Below are 23,143 nucleotides of genomic sequence, written 5' to 3' on the forward strand. Positions count from 1 at the left end.
CCTCCATTTTCAAAGCCAGCAGTCACATCCCTCTGACCTCTGATTCTACCGTCACATCTGCTCTGACTCTCTTCTGCCTCTCCTGTTCATTTATAAGGCCCCTTGTGATGATGTTTTGCCCACCTGGATAATCTGGGGTATTCTTGTCATCTCAGGATCCTTAGCTTAATCACATCTGCAGAGTCCCTTCTGCCGTCTATTCATGGCTTCTGGAGCCTAGGGCATGGACATCTTTGGGGAGCTGTTATTCTGCCTACCATTGTGGTTAGTTATGGAATGGAAGTAATGAGAAATGGACTCATGTGCCAGAGAGGCAGTGTGTGTGATGGATAACCTGAGCTCTAGGGACAGGCATCCTGAGTCTGCACACTGCCTCCCCCAACTGCCAGTCCTGTGGGCTCTGAGTGTCCATTTCCTCATCTGGTAATGGGAGTGTTAATCAGACCCAACTCACAAAGTTGTTGTAAGGACCAATCAAGTGCTAGTATATGTCCATAACTTTGAATAGTGACTGGCACATAGTTAGTGCTCATTAAAATAGTGGCCATTACTATCTGATGGATGGGTATTCTATAATCCTTTTTTTTTTTACTGTGGTTGAATTTAATTATTATTGTCAACATCTGTGTGTGTGTGTGTGTGTGTGTGTGTGTGTGTGTGTGTGTGTGTGTTGGGAGAATTCGTGTGTTTAAGAAAAGTCTGATTTCTCATCCCTGGGACTTGTCATTAGCTGGAAAAGAAAGTGCCTGACAACAGTTGAGCAGTCCAGGCCAGTTAATGATGCTAACTCTTAATAGATGTAACTGGAATATTTTCTGGAACTACTAAGATTTCTATGATATATTGCATAAAACCTGCAGATAGAAATTTTAGGTTGTGTTTTTCAGATATTGTGTGTGCTATTCCATGAGGTAGATAGAACTGATTTTATAAAATCGTATATGAATTTCCTACCTCATATGAACACTTAAGATTGTGGTACAGGCTGACCTGATTAGTTTCAGTAGTATACAGATACGTATAGTTTTCCTATTAAATAACTTCATTAAAACAGAAAAGTTTGAGCATGAGGGCTAATTAAATTAATGAAATTACTTCTGATTTTTAAACATAATTATTATTTAATTCTTCCCCAAACCACACATCAGAGTCAGATGTACACATTCACACTGCTTCAGGAAAGGGTATTATACCTTCTATCATATTTCTGACTCCATAAGTAACATAATTTTAGCGAAATAGTATGTCATGTTCTTGCAAATAAAGTAATGAGCAACAGCATTATTTTCCTGTTTTACACTTGTTGTAAAATTAAGTATATCTAATCTACATCAATGTAAACTTGGCTGCTTTTTAGGAATCTATATTTTATATGATGCATTCCATAATTTATTTCTCAGTAGTTTTTATAATATTCTCTAAAATGAAAATTAAGATAGTTTAGTTGAAAAATAAAGTCACACTTTTAAAGACAAGAAATACATCGAATCTGGCTGATTGGTTTGACAATTAGGCTTTATGATGGAACATTTTTCATCAGTTGAATCAAAGCTGAAGCTCCAAGATTTTGACCAAATTTTACCTCAGGCACACAGCAAGATAAAAGCATTAAAGTGGTGCTATTCTAAAAGATGTATGGAAATAAATATTTTGCTTTTCTCAGCTCTTACTGAGACAAATTTAACAAAGTACCTCTGAGGGAAAGGATAACAGGTAAAATAATACTAATTTAAAAGTCTTGCCCTTTTTGGTATACAACACAGAATGAGACCTCAATGACTGAATAATGAATCCTTTCTCAAGTCAGATGGTTTCCAATTATTTACTTTCAATGAAATTGAAGGAGGACCCAATCAAAGTGATAGATGCTTAAGAGTTATTATACTGTGTTTTGGGTGTACAGTCCAGAGGGAGTTCAAAGAGTTGAATGTCAGAGCTTTGGGAAGACCTCCTTCCCTTCCCATCTCCTTTTTTATGTGAATAGAAGTTCTCAGTGGTCACATCTATGAAACAGAAAAACAGGAATAGAAATGATTCTAAACTCTGTCTCTCTCTAATTGTAAGTGATCATCATTCCTGAATATATGAGCTAGTGGGGGAAAATATCTCTACCCATCTCATTGAGATGCATTCCAAATTACTTTTAATATTATAATTATGTACCAAAAGTTAAAATCTATTGATGTTTTGATCAATTGTATACTACTAATAACTCGTAATGCTTAAATCTGGAAGGATTAAAAAAAATTTTTCTAGAGCTTGGTGGCTAGAGGAAAAAATATTCATATATGTGTTGTAGATGCACAACATGACTTATAAAAAATACATTAAGATAAAATTCTGAGAAGGAAGAGAAATAGAAATAGCAGTTCAAGGAGGTAAAAGAACAATGTAGAATTTCTGAGTGTGAAAGAAAAGCTTGTTTGTGCCTTTTTAAATGGGTGATAGCACAGCAAATTGCTAGGGTATTGCTGGGGTGATAACTCCAAGGGATTCGTTTAACATAGTGATACAACTATTTTCTTTTCAGACATCCATTTTATAATATACTATAGGGATTTGGGGCAATCATTTAATCTTAAACTGAAATGATAAAATGAGGGGGCTTCCCTGGTGGCGCAGTGGTTGAGAGTCCGCCTGCCGATGCAGGGGACACGGGTTCGTGCCCCGGTCCGGGAAGATCCCACATGCCGCGGAGCGGCTGGGCCCATGAGCCATGGCCGCTGAGCCTGCGCGTCTGGTGCCTGTGCCCCGCGGGAGAGGCCACAACAGTGAGAGGCCCGCGTACCAAAAAAAAAAAAAAGAAAAAAAAATTAGGTAAGTTAAGAATGTGTGCAGAGGTGAAGTTTTCAAAATTAATTTTTTGGGAGTATTAGAGTGAAAAAAATTGAAGTCTGCTGACAGTTTCTGAGTGGACGTTAGCAGGTCTGTGAAATCAAACGGCCACGCTTGGACCCGTGTGTCCCAGTGGCCCACTTCTTGGTTTGCTTTTGAAGGGCTGTTCAGCCCTGACCTCAGTGTGTCCCACTCAGCCTCATTCAGCAGGAAAGAGAGGGTCAGATCTGCAGGGCACAGTCAGCCAGCATCGCCCTTCAGATTACTTCACTTGATTTGGTTAAATACAATTTTCTCCAAGTGTATTTATGAAACACATATAGTACTCACTATGTACCAGGCACTATTCTAATTGCTTAACTCATTTCAGCCTTGTAAAAACCCTATTAGGTAGGTATTGTGATTATCCCCATATTATTGATGAGGAAACTGAGGCACAGAAAGATTAAATAACTTGCTAAAGGTCACACAGCCAGTGAATGGTGGAGCCAGGACTTTTTTTGCGGGCCTCTCACTGCTGTGGCCTCTCCCGTTGCAGAGCACAGGCTCCGGACGCGCAGGCTCAGCGGCCATGGCTCACGGGCCCAGCCGCTCCGCGGCATGTGGGATCCTCCCGGACCGGGGCACGAACCCGTGTCCCCTGCATCGGCAGGCGGACTCTCAACCACTGCACCACCAGGGAATCCAGGACTTCTTATACATTGATTTTTTTTAAGAGAGCAGAAAGAAATGATTCTATTCTCTGTACCCAGGGTGGACTACCATCAGACTCCTTTCTCCCCAACATGCCTGGTACTTCAGGCTCTTTTTTCTATACCCAACACTTGTCTGGATTACAGGTACGCTCGATTTGCCTGTGAGGATCCAAAGAATCCAGTTTTGAGATGCAACAGAGTTGAATTTCAATGGCCTGTTCACTGACGCTGGCTTCCACACTGTAAATCATCATATAAATGTCTTATTCAGACAGAAAGGCTGGGTAATTAGTACTGCAGGTCACTAGTAAAAGGCCTCAGAAAGTATCAAACCATCCCCCAAAACGATTTTTCCTGGCCTCCTCCATACAACCTCATAACTCCAGTTTCAGAGGTTTGGGGTGGGCAAAGCCCTCTTACGGTATCCTTTACATCAGTGAGGAAAATGACTTACCCAGTTGAGGGGAGAAATCACTTTTCGGCCATCTGCCCCTGCCTTCCAAATGACTTCCGTTGGGCTTGCCACTTGACATAGGCAGAGGGGTCAAAAAAGATTGCCAGAACTTTGAGGATGAAAAACACCTTAGGAAGTTTGCCACTTTGCAAAAAGAAAACCGCTTAAAAAATACAACCCTCTCCTGAAAAAAAAACCAATCCCTCCTCTCCCCCATCCAATATAGCTATCTTTAAAAAAAAGTCCTGCATTTGGAGATAGATTGGTATCTATTACCAATAGATACCCAGCAAGCGAAAATTACTTTGGGGCAACTCTGGGACATTTTAATATCCTTAATATTATACAGGGCACTGCAGAGCTGGAAGCCAATCCCCACTCCAGCTTGTTATGGGGATAAAGCATCGTGGGCTATGAGTCCTGGTAAGAAAGATGCCAGGATCAGCCAGTGCCTACCGCCACCTACCAGCCTTAAATCTGTTAGAAAAATTTCCCAAAACCTCATTTACTTTTTCCCTGCAAAGATTAAATTGCCTTCTAGTTGTCTGAGTTGTTGGGAACATCAAGAGATAGAAGTGAAGTGAAAAATTAGCTTTGCTTTAAAAAGAGCTATGCCAGGGTCAGGCTCTATATGCAATGCTGTAGAGACATCTGTGTGTGATGGGATAGATGATTATTAATATGACCCTGTGCCCTCATTCTTCCCTGTCCACTGTCCTGTGAAAAGGAATTAAATAATAAAAAAATTGGGAGACTGAGGAGAAGTGTCAGAAGAGAAGATCATCTTTGTGGTCTAAGGGTACAAAGAAAAGCATAGAAGCAGCAGCATTGGGTTTGGGAGAATTTAGGAATTATCAGAGTTGCCGTGGGGGTTAGGAATTGGATCCTCTTTTTTTTTTTTTTTTGCGGTACGCAGGCCTCTCACTGTTGTGGCCTCTCCTGTTGCGGAGCACAGGCTCTGGACGCACAGGCTCAGTGGCCATGGCTCACGGGCCCAGCCGCTCCGTGGCATGTGGGATCTTCCCGGACCGGGGCACGAACCCGTGTCCCCTGCATCGGCAGGCGGACTCTCAACCACTGCGCCACCAAAGAAGTCCCTTTCATAATATTTTATCTCTACTAATCTAAAAGCACTTGGGCCTTTTGAAAACTTTTTAAATTTTGTTGAAAATTCTGATTATTGAAGTCATGCATGCTCATTGCAAAAATTTCACTAAAAACAGAAAAACAAAGGGAAAAATCACTTATAATCTCGCCATCCAGAATATCTACTCTTAACATTTAATATATCACCTTCCGTCTTTTTTCTATGTGTGAATGCATGGTTTTAAAACAAAAAATGTGATCATATTAAATATATTACTTGTATAACGTGCTTTTTTCCATAAAGGTAGGTTTATGTCCATATTAGCAAATGCAGTCTGCATCAGAGGTTCGCCTTGGTGGCTTGTCCTGATCTAGCTTGTAGGTACGTTTTGTCTAGTTTGCATAGTTAAAAAAATTTAGCCAACTTAAAACAAATCAGGATATTTTCCAGAAAAGTCACATTCTCCTGCTCTGGAAAGTCTGAAGTTCCAGCCGCACTGGGACTGGGTTCCAGGAGGCCAGTTACTGGCTAGAACTGAGCAGTGCTTTGACATTGTATTCCTGACCCACGGTAGATCCCTGGTCTCCATCATTACTGGTAATGGGTATGTAGCGTTTTCTGGCTATGTGTGAACACATTTATTCTCCTCAACTAGAATAGGAAATATGAGGGTAGGGCCTATTCTACTTTATCTTTTAACCCTTAGACTCTCAGTGCCTCCCACTTACTTAGCTCAATAATTATGTGACATAAATATGTGAATGAATGAACTCAGTTGTGACATCTCACACATTCACATCACTCTAGGAGTGCAAGGAGGACTCTCGACCCCATCAGAGCATTGGGCTTCTTTTGTCCCTTGCAGTGGCTCCCATAGCTGGACTCAAAGCAGGGCTCCATCCACATTGGTAACTTTGGGCGAATCTGACATCTTTCTTCCAGGAGGAGCCTTAAAGACTTTCAAAAGGCAATCCGTAGTAACCACTTCACTTCCCACCCAGAAGCAGCCAACTCTCAAGCGGAAGATGACAGCTCCTGAATCGCACAAAGAAGCCTTTCAAAACATCTAACATTGGAAGAGAGTAAAGGAAACGAAGTTTGTCATCATCTACCAGTGGTTGTGCTTGCTTTTTTGTTTCTCCTCACTGTCTTTTAAGCACCGTGAATGTCTCTTAGGAGCCATAGGGTGCATTGTGCATGAGTTCCTGTGGGTGTTGGTGCTCAAATTAGAAGCTGGATTTCAGGGGCAGCTGGAATGCTTCCTTGCTGCTCCACCCTGCAGGCTGCACGTGAGGCCCAACCGCAAGATGTGAGGCGGGCCCCTTTAATCCTACACCAGAGTCTTGACTTCCAAAACCTGATCCTCCAACATTTGGACTTATATAACTTATTTGTTTATTTTTAAGCCAGCCCTGTCCAAGTTGAGAACACTTAAGACGCCCTTTTAGAGGAAATTTGGAACCCAACATTATCATTAACTGAATCAGCAAGCAACGGTTCTATAAAAATACCAAGTGGCAGAGTTCTGAGGACTTTTATCGTCATGTTCCTGGTGGAATTACATCGTGTGGTAGTTTGTCTGAAAATTGTCCTTGGGATTCTTTCCCTCTCTCTCTGTCTCTTCTTCTGTCTGTCTCTTGCTCCCTTTCAGTCTCTCTCTTGTAAACCATGGTCTGAGTTTAAGGGAGGTGGGGTTGGGGAGAGCAGAGCCTCCCTGCTGTGCAGGAACCCCTTTCATTTGACAAGGGACCGGGTCATTCTTATTCTGTAATTGACCACAGTGGTTCTCCAACGAGTTCAGCTGGCGGGGCCTCTGGAAGACATAGTGCTCTTTGTAGAGCGTGGTAAAGCAGAGAACATGATAAGACACATATCTTTGGGTCAGATCGGATGCCATTTTACAGTAGATTCTAGACGAGAAGGAACAGGTGCAAAGAGTCTGATAAAAATGTATGTGAAACCAACAGGGACCTACTGTCCAGAACAGGGAACTATACTCAATATCGTGTAATAACCTATAATGGAAAAGAATCTGAAAAAGAATATGTATACATACATCTATATAACTGAATCGCTTTGCTGTACACCAGAAACTAACACAACATTGTAAATTAACTATACTCCAATAAAAATTAAAAAAAAAAGTATATGAAGTTGTTGACTACTATGCTATTTCTATTAGGGACAACACTAGAAACGCTCTAAATGTTTAGCAAGACGAGAATAATTAAATTACCTATGGCCATTTTCAGTGCGCCCATTAAGGATTCATCAAAAGGTACAAAGATTCTTTGGAGAGTCTTTAATGATGTTGAGAGAAGTCTCTATGATTTGTCAGGTTAAAAAAAGTGGAAATAAAGGTCATATATGAAGTATGAGACCAATTACATTTATTATATGGACAGAGATCCTTAGGAAATGCACCATAATTTTAGGACAGGTTATAGCTCTGCATGATGGAATTATGGGTAGTTTTTATTGTTTATTTATCCTTTTCAGCATCTTCAAATGTGTCCATGATGAGCATTTATTGCTTTGATTGTCAGAAAATAAAATGATTATAAGGTAATCAACTTCCCTGGTGGCTGCAGACTTGGGTCCAAGTTTTCTTTCAACACCATTTTTATTTTGGACCTTACTACCCTCTGTCCTCCTAAGGCTCCTCCAGTGAGGATCTAGAAGAAAAGGCGGGGGTTTAAGTTGAGGAGGGTGAGACGTGCCCCTGTGTGCAGAGCCACAGCAATTTCCCTGGTGACCCGGAGGTTTGTGGGCACCTATGAGCTACATGCATTCTGTCTGGATTCCTGTCTGCAGATTCATAGAGCTTTACTAATTTAAGAAAGAAATGAGGCTGAAGGAACTTTGAATTGGCTGATCAATCTCATCTTTGGGTGAGAAAGAGTTCTAGCAGGACCCCCCTTCCCTCTTCTTATCCCCACAGCCTCTGCTTCCTTAAAACAACCCTGAGGGACATGCAGACAGATATTTTCAAGTTCGGGCGAGGCAGCTTGGTTCCAGCAAGGCTACTGGACTGTACACGCTGAGCTTTCCAGGTTGTCCGGCCAAGAGGGGACTGGTTTATTCCTTGGGCCAGGCAATTCCTTCAGGCCTGTGGGTTTCCTGCATGTGTGAAATGGATGTAACACGACTCAAAGCTTCTCTTGGAGCTGTGTCCCATGACCTCATCTACCACTGCCTGTGCACATGGGGTGAAGTGCTCCCTCCAGGCGCTGAAGGGTAATGTTGAAGCACTTGAGCTGGGACTCAGGAACAAGTCTTGGGAGGACTTTTAGGAAAGGAGCCAAGTCTTTTAGCTACCATGCATGGCAATAATTCAGTTCATTATATCCACCCACTGTTTATTGAGTAATTGTCTACATTTTGAGCCAGAATCCAAGAATCCCCCAGACTCCTTAGAGAAGCCTCAGTTTCCTCCATTAACACCCCGTCTATCCCTTTCGTTTAAGGCCTAGATCCGTGGTATGGAACCGGCAAGGGTCCTGAAATTGATGGGTCTGGGTTGAAATCTCATCTCTACTCTTGTCGCCTTGCAAGCACGGTGGCTTTGGGCAAGTTGCTTAGTCTCTCGAAAGTTTATTTTCCCCACATTTAAAATAAGAATAATAATGCCAGCCTCATGGGGTTGTTTTCGAGTAGGGTTGCTAAATTTAGCAAATGAAAATATAGACACCCAGTTAAATTGGAAGGTCAGACAAACAACAAATATTGTCTTAGTATTATTAGTATGTCCTAAATATTGCACAGGACATACTAATTGCTAAAAAATTATTTGTTTATTATCTGACCTTCCAATTAACTGGGTGTCCTGCATTGTACCTGACAACCCTATTCTTGGGGCCAAAATAGAGGGATTTATCTGAAAGCCCCTGACCATGGCTCAATGAGTACTCTTTCCTCTGTACCTTCCTCTCCCAGGGAGGGCTGCATGATTAGTTGCTTCCCATTTTCATGGCAGGGGAAATAAAGACTCTGTGACCAGGTTGGTGGAAGAAAGGTGAGGATGCTCAGTTAGAGGGGGGACATCTCCACGGGAAGAGTAAGAGAAGACAGAAGACATGAAGGCTGGCATGAGCTAAACCTCTAGCAAATAGTGCCCCTTGGTCCTGTGTGCCTTTAACACACTCTGCTTGCTCTCTGCAAGCCTGTCAGAGGAGGTGACACCTTGGGGCCATGAGGCGCCCAGATGGGGATGCTGACCCCAGGGAAACCCCAGCTAGGCATGACCATTCATAGGCTTCAAAGGCCAGCTGTTGTGTTAGACAGAGGGACTTTCCTGGAGGTGATTTTTACAAAGAAGGGGTAAAGGGGACTGGGTGCCCCAGGGGCCTTACTGTGACTCGGGGGAAACCCGGGGTAGAGCTGACAGTAGCCCGTCCTTCTGCTCCTTTCTGTGGCTCCACCCCCAAACTCGAATCCCCTCTGACTTCAGCTCCCCCGGCTCATGGGGTGGAGATGGACAGGTGGCAGGTCACACTCTGGCCTTTGTGTGCATCGCAGGCTGCTCCAGTGCCCCCACAACCTCAGGGTGTCATTTTCTTTTTCTGATCATCCAAATTCCGGGTGAGGAGCTCAGCTGTCGTCGGCTTCAGGGAATTTTTCCACCAGGATTGAAATCGGGGCCAAGAAAGTGTGGGCATGCAGAAGGCATTCTTTCTACTATTCAGATGTGCTTTCTCTTTAGTTTGGGCACTAGAAAAGGCTGCCTTTACCCAGAGTCCCAGAAGAAAGTTTTGAATTTCATTATGGTGAAAAAAACACACGAAGAGAGGTCCTAACCTCTGCCACATTTTCCCCATCCCTCCTTTAAAAAATTTAGACAACACTTTAACATATATTATTTAAAGTTAAGAAAAATAAAATTAATTCAAGCCATGCCCAGTGCAAAAGGAAAAAAAAAAGGAAAAGGAAAAGGAAAATTTGAAGGGAGACCTCTATCTCTAGTCTCTACTTAAGGATCACAGTCAGCTTGTTATTTTTATTTTGGAAGAGATGATGTACCAATTGACTCTTACTTACTAAATCATTTTCTTTAACTTAATATACTTTCTAAAATTTTTAATTCATCCTAAGAAAGAGTATCTTTAAATGTAGGATTTGATGTGCTATATATATTTCCCCCTTAACATATGAAGATAAAATATGCTATTAAAAATTTAAAATGCTCATCTGTGTATCATTTAAAACACTTTCAGAAACACAGTTCTTGAATAACTTCATGAAGTTATTTGAAGCCAGAAATTCCTATCTATCACCCAGTTAACAATAGGCAGATTTAGTGAGACGTTTACTCCATTCTGGAACATGCACTTTGCACGTAGTAGCTCATTAGTCCTCCCAGGAACTCTATAAAGAGGGTGTTTTTATTGGCCCCATTTTACAGATAAGGAAACTAAGACCGAGAGAGGTAAAGTCAAGGTCATATCGCTGGTAAGTGAAAGTCAGATTTAAAACAGAGCAGGCTGAGGTCAGAGTCCATGCAACCCCCCTCCCTCCCTTTCTAACCTCTTAGGAAAAACAAAACGAATAAAACAACAGGTATTGATACCACCACTTGCCAGGAGAACAGCAGGCAACAGTTCTGTTGAAGAAAGAGTATGTTCAGAATGAAATGGTAAGAGCGTCCTTCCCATAACTTCTCATGCATTGCATGCAGTTCCCAACTTGCAGGGTGGTTGGATTCTAAAAGTTGATTTAAAAGCAATTTCGCTGTCGCCTTGCTCTGTGCTCCAAGGCGCTTTGTACACACCTCTCCTATTACACTCAGCACGTTGTCCCTTGGTTGCGCTTACACGTCTCTCCCCTACAGGGCTCCAGCCTACTCAAAGCCAAGGGCCTTGCCTTATGTTTCCTTTGGTATTCCCAGCACCCAGCACAGCGCCCAGCCCGCGAAGACCCGAAGTGTACACGTATTGTATTAAATTACAAGTCATTTGTTTGGAACTCAGCACACATTTCCCTAAAGAAATGCATTACGAATGGGAGTGGAAGCCTTGTGTTTCCAACCAGCCCACATGAGTTTATTTAACCTTTCTCCTAGTCTACCAAGAGTACTAATAAGTTATGCGTGGCCGTGGGTGGAGTGAGAGGTGCACGCGGAGATAGAAATCTTTCCCTCTCTTTCCTGGGTCAGACCTAGATGAAATTTCACATGGGTCATAGTTCATCTTTGACTCCCCACAAACTGCTCTTGTTTTCTATATCTCCCATCTATGGTCATCACTGTCTCCAGGCTTCCTACTCAATGTCAAGCTGTGGTCCCTTGCCCAAGTCCTCTCCGTTCTTTCCCCAAATAACCTACTTGACCCCCTTGCCGATCAAAATTCCTGTTTCCTGAATGCAGGAGAGCACAGTTGATGTCCAGGAGGAAATTCACAGTTTAGCAAGAATTAACTCAATTCTTGCCAATCTGTGAATGATAGCCTCTAATATCCCTCCACTGCCACCTCACCCCCACCCCCAGTGCTAAGCCCGTGACAGTTTATAGCACAGTCATTAAAATTGTAGGATTTGGAGACAGATCTAGGTTTGAATACTGATTCTACTTCTAAGTTATGTGGCCTAGGGAAAGTAATTTAACTTCTCTAAGCCTCAGTTGTCTCATCTGCAAAATGGGAATAACTGTAGTTATAAAGAGAGCTAATACCTTGTTTTTTGTTTTTAAACATTTTTTAAGAATTTGTTTATTTGTTTGTTTTTGGCGCGTTGGGTCTTCGTTGCTGAGCGCGGGCCTTCTCTAGTTGCGGCGAGTGGGGGCTACTCTTCGTTGCCGTGTGCAGGCTTCTCACTGCTGTGCCTTCTCTTGTTGTGGAGCACGGGCTCTAGAGCACAGGCTCAGTAGTTGTGGCGCGCGGGATTAGTTGCTCCTCGGCACGTGGGATCTTCCCGGACCAGGGCTTGAACCCGTGTCCCCTGCATTGGCAGGTGGATTCTTAACCGTTGTGCCACCAGGGAAGTCCGTGGTTTTTTTTTTGTTGTTGTTCTTTGGTTTTTTTGGCCGTACCAGGCGGCTTGTGGGAATCTTAGTTCCCTAACCAGGGATTGAACCAGCGCCCTCCGCAGTGAAAGTGTGGAGTCCTAATCACTGGACCGCCAGGGAATTCCTGAGAGCTAATACTTTAAAAACATTTAGTGTTATGTCACAGTGCTAAGGACTTGATTGACTTTATCTTTGCAGCAATCCCATGAGGTATATACTTTTATTATTAACTGTTATAAAGGCAAGTGATTCTTGAAAGAGAATTTAATGGTAAATTAATTATTATTTATTACCTGCCTTCCTTCTTCCAAAAAGGCTTTGAGGCAAAATGCTACATTGATAAAATTTCTGACAGCATGGATGGGAGAGGACAGTCATTCCCGGGAGGAGATTTTTTTAGGGCAAAGGGAGCAGGGACTGCTGCTAGATCACCCATGGCTGAAAATTTATCCTGAGAGTCCATTCCCTTACATGGTTCCTGTTTCCACAGCTTCTTCCCTTCCTCTGCCTCTGAATGTGCCGAATCTGCAAGTGGTCCAAGTTTTTTTCTATCCCCTTTCTTTCTTTTTTAATTTTTTCACATAGCCTGTGGCAGCTGCAAGGTGGAGGGGACCAGGCGGGTGGCAGCAGCTGTTTGTATGTATGGGATCTCTGTAGTCTTTCTTTGTGAGTCAGGGGCTGTCTGTATATATCACAAGCTACCACCTGGCAAGATATTTCGTTCCATCTATGTTGTTTAAATGTTTCCTGGATGATGTCATGAATGCATACGGATGGGAGGAACTTCAAGATGTTAATTTTCAGCCCCTCATTGCCCTACACGGGGCATCCTAGGGCGATTTTCTCCTCTAGTTTAGGAGACAGCTTGAAATTTGCTTCCCATTTACCAGATGCGGAGATTTTAAAGCCAGTGGGGTAGGCATCTGAACAGAGGCCACAGTGTAGTCCTGGAAAACACTGAGCAGAAGCTAAGGGCAGAGGCAGGTGGCAGGCTCACCCCCTCGGGCCCCCTCAGTGATGTCCTGTTGATTGAGTAACTTCACTTCGCTGGGTCTCAGTTTCCTCTTCAGTCAAATAAGGAGGGTGAGCTGAATTATCTCTGGTCTCTCTGGAGATTTAGGACTCTGATTCTCTGATAAATTACCCAGGACAGATGGCTGTTCATCCTTTGTGACGCCACCCTAGGGATGGACAGTCCATGGTGACCCATGTAGGCCTGTTCAAATGTTTCCTTATCTTAAAACTGAGAAATTTCCCTTTATGCTAAATAAAAATTTCTTGTGATTTGAGCGTTTTCTTTTTTTTTTTTTTGGTTGTCGTTGTTATTCGGACTTCTAAAAACATAGGTAGAATTCTACCTGTATTCCTATTTTATGGTGATACCTTTGTTATACATACAGTGACATGTCTGTTTTAACCTAGATGATGAGTTTTCGAAGACTTGATAGCAATGAAATTCTATTTTTATACGACATTTATATTTAAAAACTATTTCACATGTATCATTTCATTTGAACCTCAAACTAAAAATAAGAAGAGAAATTATACTCATTTTTATAAGAGGGACTTCCCCAGTGGTCCAGTGGTTAAGGCTGTGTGCTCCCAATGCAGAGGGCCTGGGTTCGATCCCTGGTCAGGAAACTAGATCCTGCGTGCTGTGACTAAAACTCGGTGCAGCCAAATAAATAAATAAATATTAAAAAGAAAAAAAAGAATTTAAATATTTATAAGTGAAGAGATTCAGGATGAATAAACCTAAATTCCTTGAACAATATTTCATCTTACAATTACTCAGTGAAAGAGTCAGGACCCAAACCCAGGTCTTTACTCAGAGTCTAGCACTCAGGCCATGAGAACTCATTAATTTAAGACAGCACCACCAGCCGACGCACCAGCTCCCCCTGCTTGAGTTTCTGCTGTGTCCCGGGTACACTACTAGGTGCTTTTTATACAATATCTCGAATCCTTGAAACAGCTATGCGATTGAAGTATTATCACACTCATTGAGAGATGACAAAAATTGAAGTTCACAGAGGTTAAGTATTAAGTAACCGCCTGCTGGCTAATGTGCGCTGAAAGCAAAATTCAAACCTAAACCCATTCTTTTGACAGCGCTGCCTTTCACTTAAATACACATTGCCTAAAATGAGACCCAGTATAGTTTAATCTTCAGGATTTTTTTTTAAGGCCACATGAATTATGGTTCCCTGAAAGTACAGTTAACAGAAATGACACACTGATTGAATCCCATTCAGCCAGCTGGAATCTCACTCAGTTGCCCTTGATTTTTACTGTCGTATATCACTCTGCTTCTTGGGCTTTTTTTTTCTAGACTTTTTTCCCATTTTTTCAAAAATATTTTTTGTTCCTTTTTTTTCCTGCATCCTCTTAAAGTGTCTCTACTTTAATTTTAAGAGATTGGCATTTAAAGTGAGTGTGGCATTCTTAGTTAGAACTCGGATGATGACCAGTAGAAGAATGAGATTTTAGTTTGCCCCCTCCTTCCCATATTCTGGATCACATGTCCCAAGATCATTTTTTTGTCTTTCATAAATGTATTTATTTATTTTTGGCTGCATTGGGTTTTCGTTGCTGCACAAGGGCTTTTTCTAGTTGCGGCGAGGGGGGGGCTACTCTTCATTGCAGTGTGCAGGCTTCTCATTGCTGTGCCTTCTCTTGTTGCAGAGCTCGGGCTCTAGGCGTGCGGGCTTCAGTAGTTGTGGCACACGAGCTTAGTAGTTGTGGCTAGAGGGCTCTAGAGCGCAGGCTCAGTAGTAGTGGCGCACGGTCTTAGTTGCTCTGCGGCATGTGGGATCTTCCCGGGCCAGGGCTCGAACCCGTGTCCCCTGCATTGGCAGCAGGATTCTCAACCTTGCAGCCACCAGGGAGGTCCCTGTCCCAAGATCATTTTAAGTTTATTCGTAATCTATTTTCCTGGCATTTTACCTAGCTAACCCTTGCCCATTTTGTATCTACATAACTTTTTGCCTATTCTTAAACACTCTAACTCCATCTGTGAAACGGGGATAATGTGTACAGTGTGGGGAACATGGTCAATAATTATGTTGCATCCTTGTATGGTGACAGATGGTAACTAGAGTAATTGTGGTGATCATTTTGAAATGTACAGAAGTATCGAATCACTATGTTGTACGAATAGGAACTAACACAGTGCTGTAGGTCAGTTAAACTTCAAAAACAAACAAACAAGCAAACTCAGAGAAAAAGAGATTAGGTTTGTGGTTACTAAAGGTGGGAAGTGGGGTGGGGAGGGGGAACTGGATGAAGGCTGTCAAAAGCTGCAAACTTCCAGTGAGAAGATAAATGAGTCCTAGGGATGTAACGTACAACATGATAAATACGGTCAATTCTGCTGTACATTAGGTATGAAAGTTGTTAAGAGAGTAGACCCTCAGAGATCTCATCACAAGGAGAAGCGTTTTTTTCTATTTCTTTAACGTGGCATCTGAATGAGAAGATGGGTGTTCACTAAACTTATTGTGATAATCATTTCACGACGTATGTGAGTCAAATCATCGTGCTGTACAGTGTAAACTCATACAGTGCTACGTGTCAGTTATATCTCAATAAAACTGGAAGGAAAAACAAAGGAATGAGAATAATGATTTCTGTCCTGTCCACATTTCACAGACTTGATGATGTTCCATCAAACAATAGGTAGGGAAAGCACTTGGAAAAGTATAAAGAACCATGGGCATAGAGAATTATAGTATATTTTGCTTTTGAAAAACTTAAACTGTAGAAATGGAGCTAAATAATCAGGATTGTTCAGTGAGGCAAAGATTTGGATATCCTGGGTTTATTTATTAGTTATGTGTAATATATACTAATTATATAAAATAATTAAATCATTTTAAAAGGACTATATGCATTATTCAGAGTACTGTCCTTTTCAGGCCATACACTGACATGGTTCAGGGTTGCTTAAACAGAGGATTGATGTCTTCTCTGTTTCTCCCCACATCTCCCCAGTTTTTTGCCTGTAGACTCTTGGCTGATCTCCTACAAACCCCACACCTGGTATTACTATGTACCCTGCGTTAGCCTTCTCTTTCAGAAGTCCCCACGTTTCCTGGTATAAGGAAACATTTTTTAAATGTTAACTCTTTCTGTGCAGTTCCACGATAATAATGAACTGCTGGCAACCATTGACTGAGAAAATACTCAATGACAAAAGGATATTACACATTCAGAAAACCCTTTAAATGGGTTTATACTTAATCCATTACAACTGCATCCAAATGCTTTTAGAAAATACACAGACATATCTGAGTCATTATTCCACCAGGCATGTATATGAGCACTCAGTAGATATTTGTCAAATAAAGGCATGGATAAGAAGAGAATGAAACTGTGCAGGCAATGCTTGTGGTATCTGTGGATTTGTGACCCTTTTGTCATAACTCCATCCCCAACCCCTGCCCTGGGGGGAGAGCTCAGAGCTTGGAAACCCCTTGAATGTTTTCCCAAATACCCAGTATACAGTAGGCACTCAATTGTTGTGTCCTGAATGTATGTATGAATGAATGTTACTCTTGCCTCTTAATTAGATTACAATTTTGAGGATAGCAAGTACATTGCAGGCCCTTCTGTATCGTCAGCAGAACCCAACCTTGTACTGAGAGAAAGCTGCCAGCTTTCAAATAAACCAGGAACTTGATTAGTATCACCTACCAACAGATGCATTTCTGAAGGACCTTATTAAAAAGGAAACATCTAAAATTTAAACTACCAACAGGGAATAGAGATGTCTTTGATTCCAGAAAACTTGTGTTTCTCTGCTAGGTAAATGAAAGAAAGTATGGAGTTAGAAAATCACGAGGAGATGGGACAGGGCCTACGAAGCAGTGCTGTTGGCTTGAAGGCAGGAAAAGCACAGAAACCTCATCCTTTGAAGCCTGCCTCAGTCTCTGCTGAGTAATTTAAGGCCGCATCAGAGAGGAGGCAATGTGACCAGAACACTCCTGGGTGGAGACTGAACTGGCAGAAGAAATGGTTAGTTTATCACGTCTTGAAGTGGCAGTGGCAAAAAGCAATTTACTGATTCATAAATCACGAACTAAACCATATTACATATTTTTATGGCCAATGTGACATCAAGAATTCATTAGAGGATTCACTCACCTCAACAACGCTGGATAGAGCAGGCCAATCATGTTAAAGAGAAACTCTTAATACGGGTTCTTCTTGGAGGCTTGAGTGAAATCAAACACTGCAGAGAGAGCCTTGTGCACCCTGAATCTGGTGCCTGCTTCACCTTGCAGCAAAGGAAGTGAAAGTGTCAAAACAAAGAGAAGAAAGTCAACATTCTGTCTGAGGGGAAAAATGCAGACACAAGCATTTTTTTTTTTTTTTTTTTTATGGGGTGGAGTGTTCGGAAGTGCTTTGATTATAGAGGATCGCTGTAAAGGGAAACAAGAAATCATCTTTCCTAGTTCTTGTTTTTCCTGGGCTTATCCTGAAATCTGAAGCCTGATTTTTATATATAAATGCAACCTGCAAAACAAATTACCAAACGGAAAAAGGACAGAAGTGATGCTACAGCTGCTTTAGGTTAATTTGATGTTCTTTCGTGTTTCGGAACTGCCTTGGTATTCCTGACCTCAGTTCTTTCTGTTGAATTGAAATCGTTGGGTGAATTGGATTCCCCAATCCTAGACAGAGCCTTAACCATAGAATTGTAAGAAAAACAATCACAGAATTGTAAAACGTAATTGACATTGAATGTGTGACTAACTGAAGAAAAAGAATGAATGAATTAGCAGTGTGATCTCGGTCAAGGCACTCGACCTCTCTGGTCCTTTCTAACTCTGCTTAAGTAACTTCATGCAGATCTTGGACCAGTGGCCCTTGCCATAGGGTGACCAACCTGTCCCAGGCTTTGTCGGCTTTAGCACGGAAAGTCCCACATCTTGGGAAACCCCTGATACAGGTAGACTGGGACAGTGGTTACCCTGGGCCTCTGTGACCCTTGCTATGTTCCAGGGTACACTAATGATCCAACTCTTGGGCCTTGAGCTGTCCTGTCCTGCATCTGTCACTCCACCTTATCAATGAGGAGTGGATTGTGGTGTGTCACAGACACTAATAATCGTTTTTGCAAATTCATCTTCCCTTCTCACCTCCTTCCTTGTTGGCAGAGTCCTGATTTTATTCTTTTGTTCACCTACTGAGTGGCCCAGAAAAGGTGACCGTAACCCCAGTTCTCCAAGATGGGGGTGGATCTTGATTAATCTAATCCAAGCATGCAATTCTAGTCTCCTTGCCAGAGACTGAGTTAGCAGGGGAACGTGGTATGCACTGGTATGGCATTACTAGTTGTTAAAACTTCGAATGCTTTGTAATGGTTGGTAAAGAGATGTTGCCCAAGGGCTCTGGCTCCTGCCCCAGGATTTCTGGCTAAACCTCTCCCTTTCAGCTACTAAAGGGTTAATGTCTAGCAGCACTGGGGGCTCCCTGGACTCTAGCCCCAGGTCTCTTGCTTTGTTGGTTCACTGCCCTTTCCTTTGTGTGTTATATATTTTATAGAATATCTTGCCTGTATGTGAGCTAATTCTGGGGACGGGTGGCAGCAATAAGAGCTCCATCCAGGGCTTCCCTGGTGGAGCAGCGGTTGAGAGTCCGCCTGCTGATGTGGGGGACGCGGGTTCGTGCCCCGGTCCGGGAGGATCCCACATGCCGCGGAGCGGCTGGGCCCATGAGCCATGGCCGCTGAGCCTGCGCGTCCAGAGACTGTGCTCGGCAATGGGAGAGGCCACAGCAGTGAGAGGCCCGTGTACTGCAAAAAAACCCAAAACAAACAAAAAAAAGAGCTCCATCCACTTTCCTGAGGACAGTGGTCCCAGCGGCCGCTACCAGGGTCCCCGGTCCTGGGTCATGGTATGGTCTCAGTGCTGGTATCCACAGCAGCAGGTGCAGTGGTTCTGTGCCAGCCCAGTTCTACTGTGTCATTCTGGGCACAGCCTTTAAGCCTCACAGTGCCCTGGTTTTTCAGGGGATACAACCTTTTGATCAATTCCTTTTCTGCTTAAATCACTATGTCAGTTAGCTTTCATATGCCCCACGCTACCCCAAACTTAGTGATGTAAAACAATAACCATTTATCTAGCTGTGGGTCATCAATCTGAACTTGGCTCAGCTGGGCTCAGCCATGTATCTGCAGACAGCTGCTGGGGTGGCTGGAATGGGCCTATCTGGAGTGACCTCAGCTGCGAAGGCTCGTTTCTACTCCATGTGACCTGTCATCCTCCAGCAGATGACTCCTGCAGGGACTTGATCACACAGGGATCATATACTGATCCCATAGTGAAGGCAGCCTTCCGAGGGAAAGGGAGCGGAAGAGTACAAGGGCTCCTGAGGCCCAGAACTGGCATGGTGTCACTTCTGCCTCATCCCATTGGTCAAAGCAAGTCACAAGCCCAGACCAGATTCAAGGGCTGGAGAAATAGTCTCTGCCTCTTGAGAGTGTGAGTGTAGATATAGGAAGGGTAGGATATGGAGACATCTTTGCCAGTTACCACAATCATCCAGAGCTTGTATTTGGTGCTCCAACTGGCACAGCATGGTGGAAGATCGGGGCAAAGGAGACAGAATGGGGCCCCTTTCTCCTCAGTAGACTCAGGAACACTGCGGGGAACCAGGTGGATCTGTCTAAGCCTGCTCAATTCTAGGAGTAAAGGCCTGGCTTGAGAGAGATGCATGCTACGAAAAACCATCAGGCGCTACATCGATTTCCTCAGGTTTAGATGTGGTGGTGTATGATTCATCCACACTCTCTGCCCTTCTGCCTTGGCAATCAGGACTGTTCTAGATGACAGCTCCTCCAGCAACCTTCTCACAGAGAAGGACAGACCCTCTCTTCTTATCCCTAAACCCACTACGGACACATAGTCGAGTGAGAACTAAACTGATGTTCTTTGAAACTCTTGAGGTTTGAGGTTGTTTTTTCCTGCATCATTAACTATCCTATCCTGACAGACGAAGTATTTAATGAAGTACCAGTCCTGAGGAACATTGCAAAAAGAAGAGTTTTGTGAGTAAATAAATTTGGGGACAATGAGAAACTGTTAATTTTCCTTTGGTGTTTATTCTCTTTTTGCATTTTGGTGATAGAATGCTCTGAGTTTTGGCCTGATGCTTTAGTACCTAACCAGAGACTGCATCTCTTAGCTTCCTTTGTATCTGTGTCCGTATGGCTGAGTTCAGGCCAGTGGGATGTAAGCACAAACGATGGTGTAATTCCATGTTATCTCCTTAAAGGGAAAACCTCTTGCCCTAAACTCTCTCTTTCGATTTCCCCTGCCTGAGAAATGGTAACCACTGGTGCCATCTTGGAAGCCATGTGTTGAGACTGGAAGAGACTTGGGCCACTCTCTGTATTGATAAATCAAAGAGAAATTAACTTCTACTTTGGCCCTTGTATTTTAGAGTCTCTTTGTTATGGCAGCCTAAGGTGGACCACAGCTAATATCACACTATATCTTCCTCTTGGAGATTCATTTGAAATATACTAAAGATTCAGAGATGTGTGGTAGTAAAGAAATTTGTTCGAATCTTATTTACTGAGGGAATGCCTCATTTTTGTGGAACATTTATTGATATCACAGAGACAACTTTAAAGTAAATTTGCTTTGGGAGAAGTATTGAAATAGGCTCATCTTGGTAGCCATGGAAGACCGTGGAGTTATCATTTCTAATGACTGTAAATAAAGGGCATGACACCACCCACCCCCAACTCCTCAACTCAGCTTCCATTGCTTTCTTCTTGGAAAAGCAGGCATGTAGTAGAAAAAGCAGGAGAGTGAATGACAACAAGCCTGGACTGGAATTAAGGCTCTGTGACCTTGGGCATCCTCCTTCACCTCTCCAGGCCTCTGTGTCCTCATTTGTAAAATGAGAATACCTATATCTACTTCACAGTGTTGTTTGAATCCTGAATTTAAAAGCAGCTGGCATGCAAGTGTCTCTATCCCTCTTCCTATTCCCCCCTGCTTTACCATGAAATTTCTTTCAGGGTCTCATAATCCTTCTAAAGAAGAAGTTCACTCTCAGGTCTCCTGTAAACCCTCCCCTCTCAGGTAAAAGTAAAAGTGAAAGACACGATCAGTAAGATGAATGTTTTTTCTTGTATTATCTGAATTCTAAAAGGGGTTAAAGAGAGAGAGAGAGAGAATGAATAAGTAAGTCTTAAAAGTCACAAGGAAGGAAAAGCATTAGATCCCTTTTGGGCTGTAGGATACTCAGAAAGAGAAATGACTTTTAGGTCCTTATCTTTCAAGGATATGAATGACCTTAGGCAAGTAGTGAAGAATCAGATCTGCTTGTGGGTTTTCCCGGTAAAGCCAAGGATGACACATGGTCTTAGAATTCAAGTTAATTAGGAATAATTCAAAGTGTATTGACTTGGCAGAATTCTCTTTAGTTACCGGTCTACATATCAAGGGAAAATGGAGGCAGCAAATTGAGCCAGGAGGACTCTTACATTGGAAACTCCATGAGGGTGAGCTTGGTGCCTTCCCCTCACTCTTTCCTCCTCTGCAGAGGCCAGCATGGTGTTCTGTGTACAAGGAACATTCAGGCATCCTCACCGACTACCTTTTCCTCAGGAATATGGAGGGTCAAACTCTTCAAATGGAACTTTTATTTTAAGAATTTTGGGGTTGTGGGATTAAGAGATACAATCTACTATGTATAAAATAGACAAGCAACAAGGATATACTGTATAGCACAGGGAATTATGCCCATTATCTTATAATAACTTTTAATGGATTATAATCTGTAAAAATATTGAATCACTATGCTGTATACCTGAAACTAATATGATATTGTAAATCAACTATATTTCAATAAAATTTTTTTTTTAAATTTGGGGGAGGGGAGTTCCCTGGTGGTGCAGAGGTTAAGAAGCCGCCTGCCAATGCAGGGGACACGGGTTCGAGCCCTGGTCCGGGAAGATCTCACCTTGCCGTGGAGCAACTAAGCCCATTCACCACAACTACTGAGCCTGTGCTCTAGAGCCTGTGAGCCACAGCTACTGAGCCCGTGTGCCACAACTACTGAAGCCCACGAGCCTAGAGCCCATGCTCTGCAACAAGAGAAGCCACCACAATGAGAAGCTCATGCACCGCAACGAATAGTAGCTCCCGCTCACTGCAACTAGAGAAAGCCCGTGCCCAGCAATGAAGATCCAATGCAGCCAAAAAGAAATATAAATTTATTTAAAAAAAAAAAAGAATTTGGGGGAGGGTGTACAGGCAACAGAAACCAAAGCTAGCTATGTTGAGGAGAAATGGAATTTATCTGAAGGATACAAGGGAAGCTCATCAAATCTAAGGAACTAGAACAACCAGGCCTTGAAAAGAGCAGAACCAAGGCAACCCCAGATCCTCAGCAGTGACAGCTGGGGAGCTAGCCATCTAAAGCACTGCTGTGATGTGAGAGGAAGTGTGATAGGTCCAATCTCAAACAGGATTTAATCTTTTAAAAAAAAATAAAATAAAATTAGGGTTATTGAGTTTGATATAGCAAAGAAAGTACACCCCAGAGGATATCCCAAGAAAGCTGGAGTGGGGAGGCCTCTTCTAAGATTTTAGATTGTGGTAGAGGGTTTTAAGGAGGGATTAAATAAAGGAGAGATGGTTACCTATTAGACGCTGTGAAGAAATCATGGCAGCTTAGTGACTGGATTTTTAAATAAATTTTATCTACAAAACAGTAGTCTAAAAGTGGGGCTATTGTATTGGTTATCCAAAAAAAGGGGGTATTTAGTTATTTTTGTGGTTGCTATGGCCTTCTATCACACTGCAAATATGATTCTAATGTAGACTTTTCTGAGCTTCATGGTTTGGCCTCCTGCAATGCTACTGTTGTTTGTTTGTTTGTTTGTTTACATCTTTATTGGAGTATAATTGCTTTACAATGGTGTGTTAGTTTCTGCTTTATAACAAAGTGAATCAGTTATACATATACATATGTTCCCATATCTCTTCCCTCTTGCGTCTCCCTCCCTCCCACCCTCCCTATCTCACCCCTCCAGGTGGTCACAAAGCACCTAG

At 42.6% G+C, this 23,143-nt stretch overlaps 1 protein-coding gene across 2 annotated transcripts in view; it reads right to left on the reverse strand.

Annotated features, from left to right (window-relative positions):
* Nucleotides 1–17,372, reverse strand: part of LOC136123797 (recombining binding protein suppressor of hairless) — a 226,469-nt gene extending 209,097 nt beyond the window's left edge. The window contains exon 1 of one of the 2 annotated variants that reach the window (XM_065878149.1): nt 17,214–17,372. In XM_065878149.1, the coding sequence (XP_065734221.1) occupies nt 17,214–17,245 (32 nt within the window). In that variant the 5' untranslated portion in view covers nt 17,246–17,372. The remainder of the gene's footprint in view (nt 1–17,213) is intronic. The other variant, XM_065878151.1, reaches the window with a different exon arrangement.
* Nucleotides 17,373–23,143: the final 5,771 nt, after the last annotated feature.

This window comes from Phocoena phocoena, chromosome 5 (genome assembly GCF_963924675.1).
Source record: "Phocoena phocoena chromosome 5, mPhoPho1.1, whole genome shotgun sequence".
Taxonomy (NCBI): Eukaryota; Metazoa; Chordata; class Mammalia; order Artiodactyla; family Phocoenidae; genus Phocoena; species Phocoena phocoena.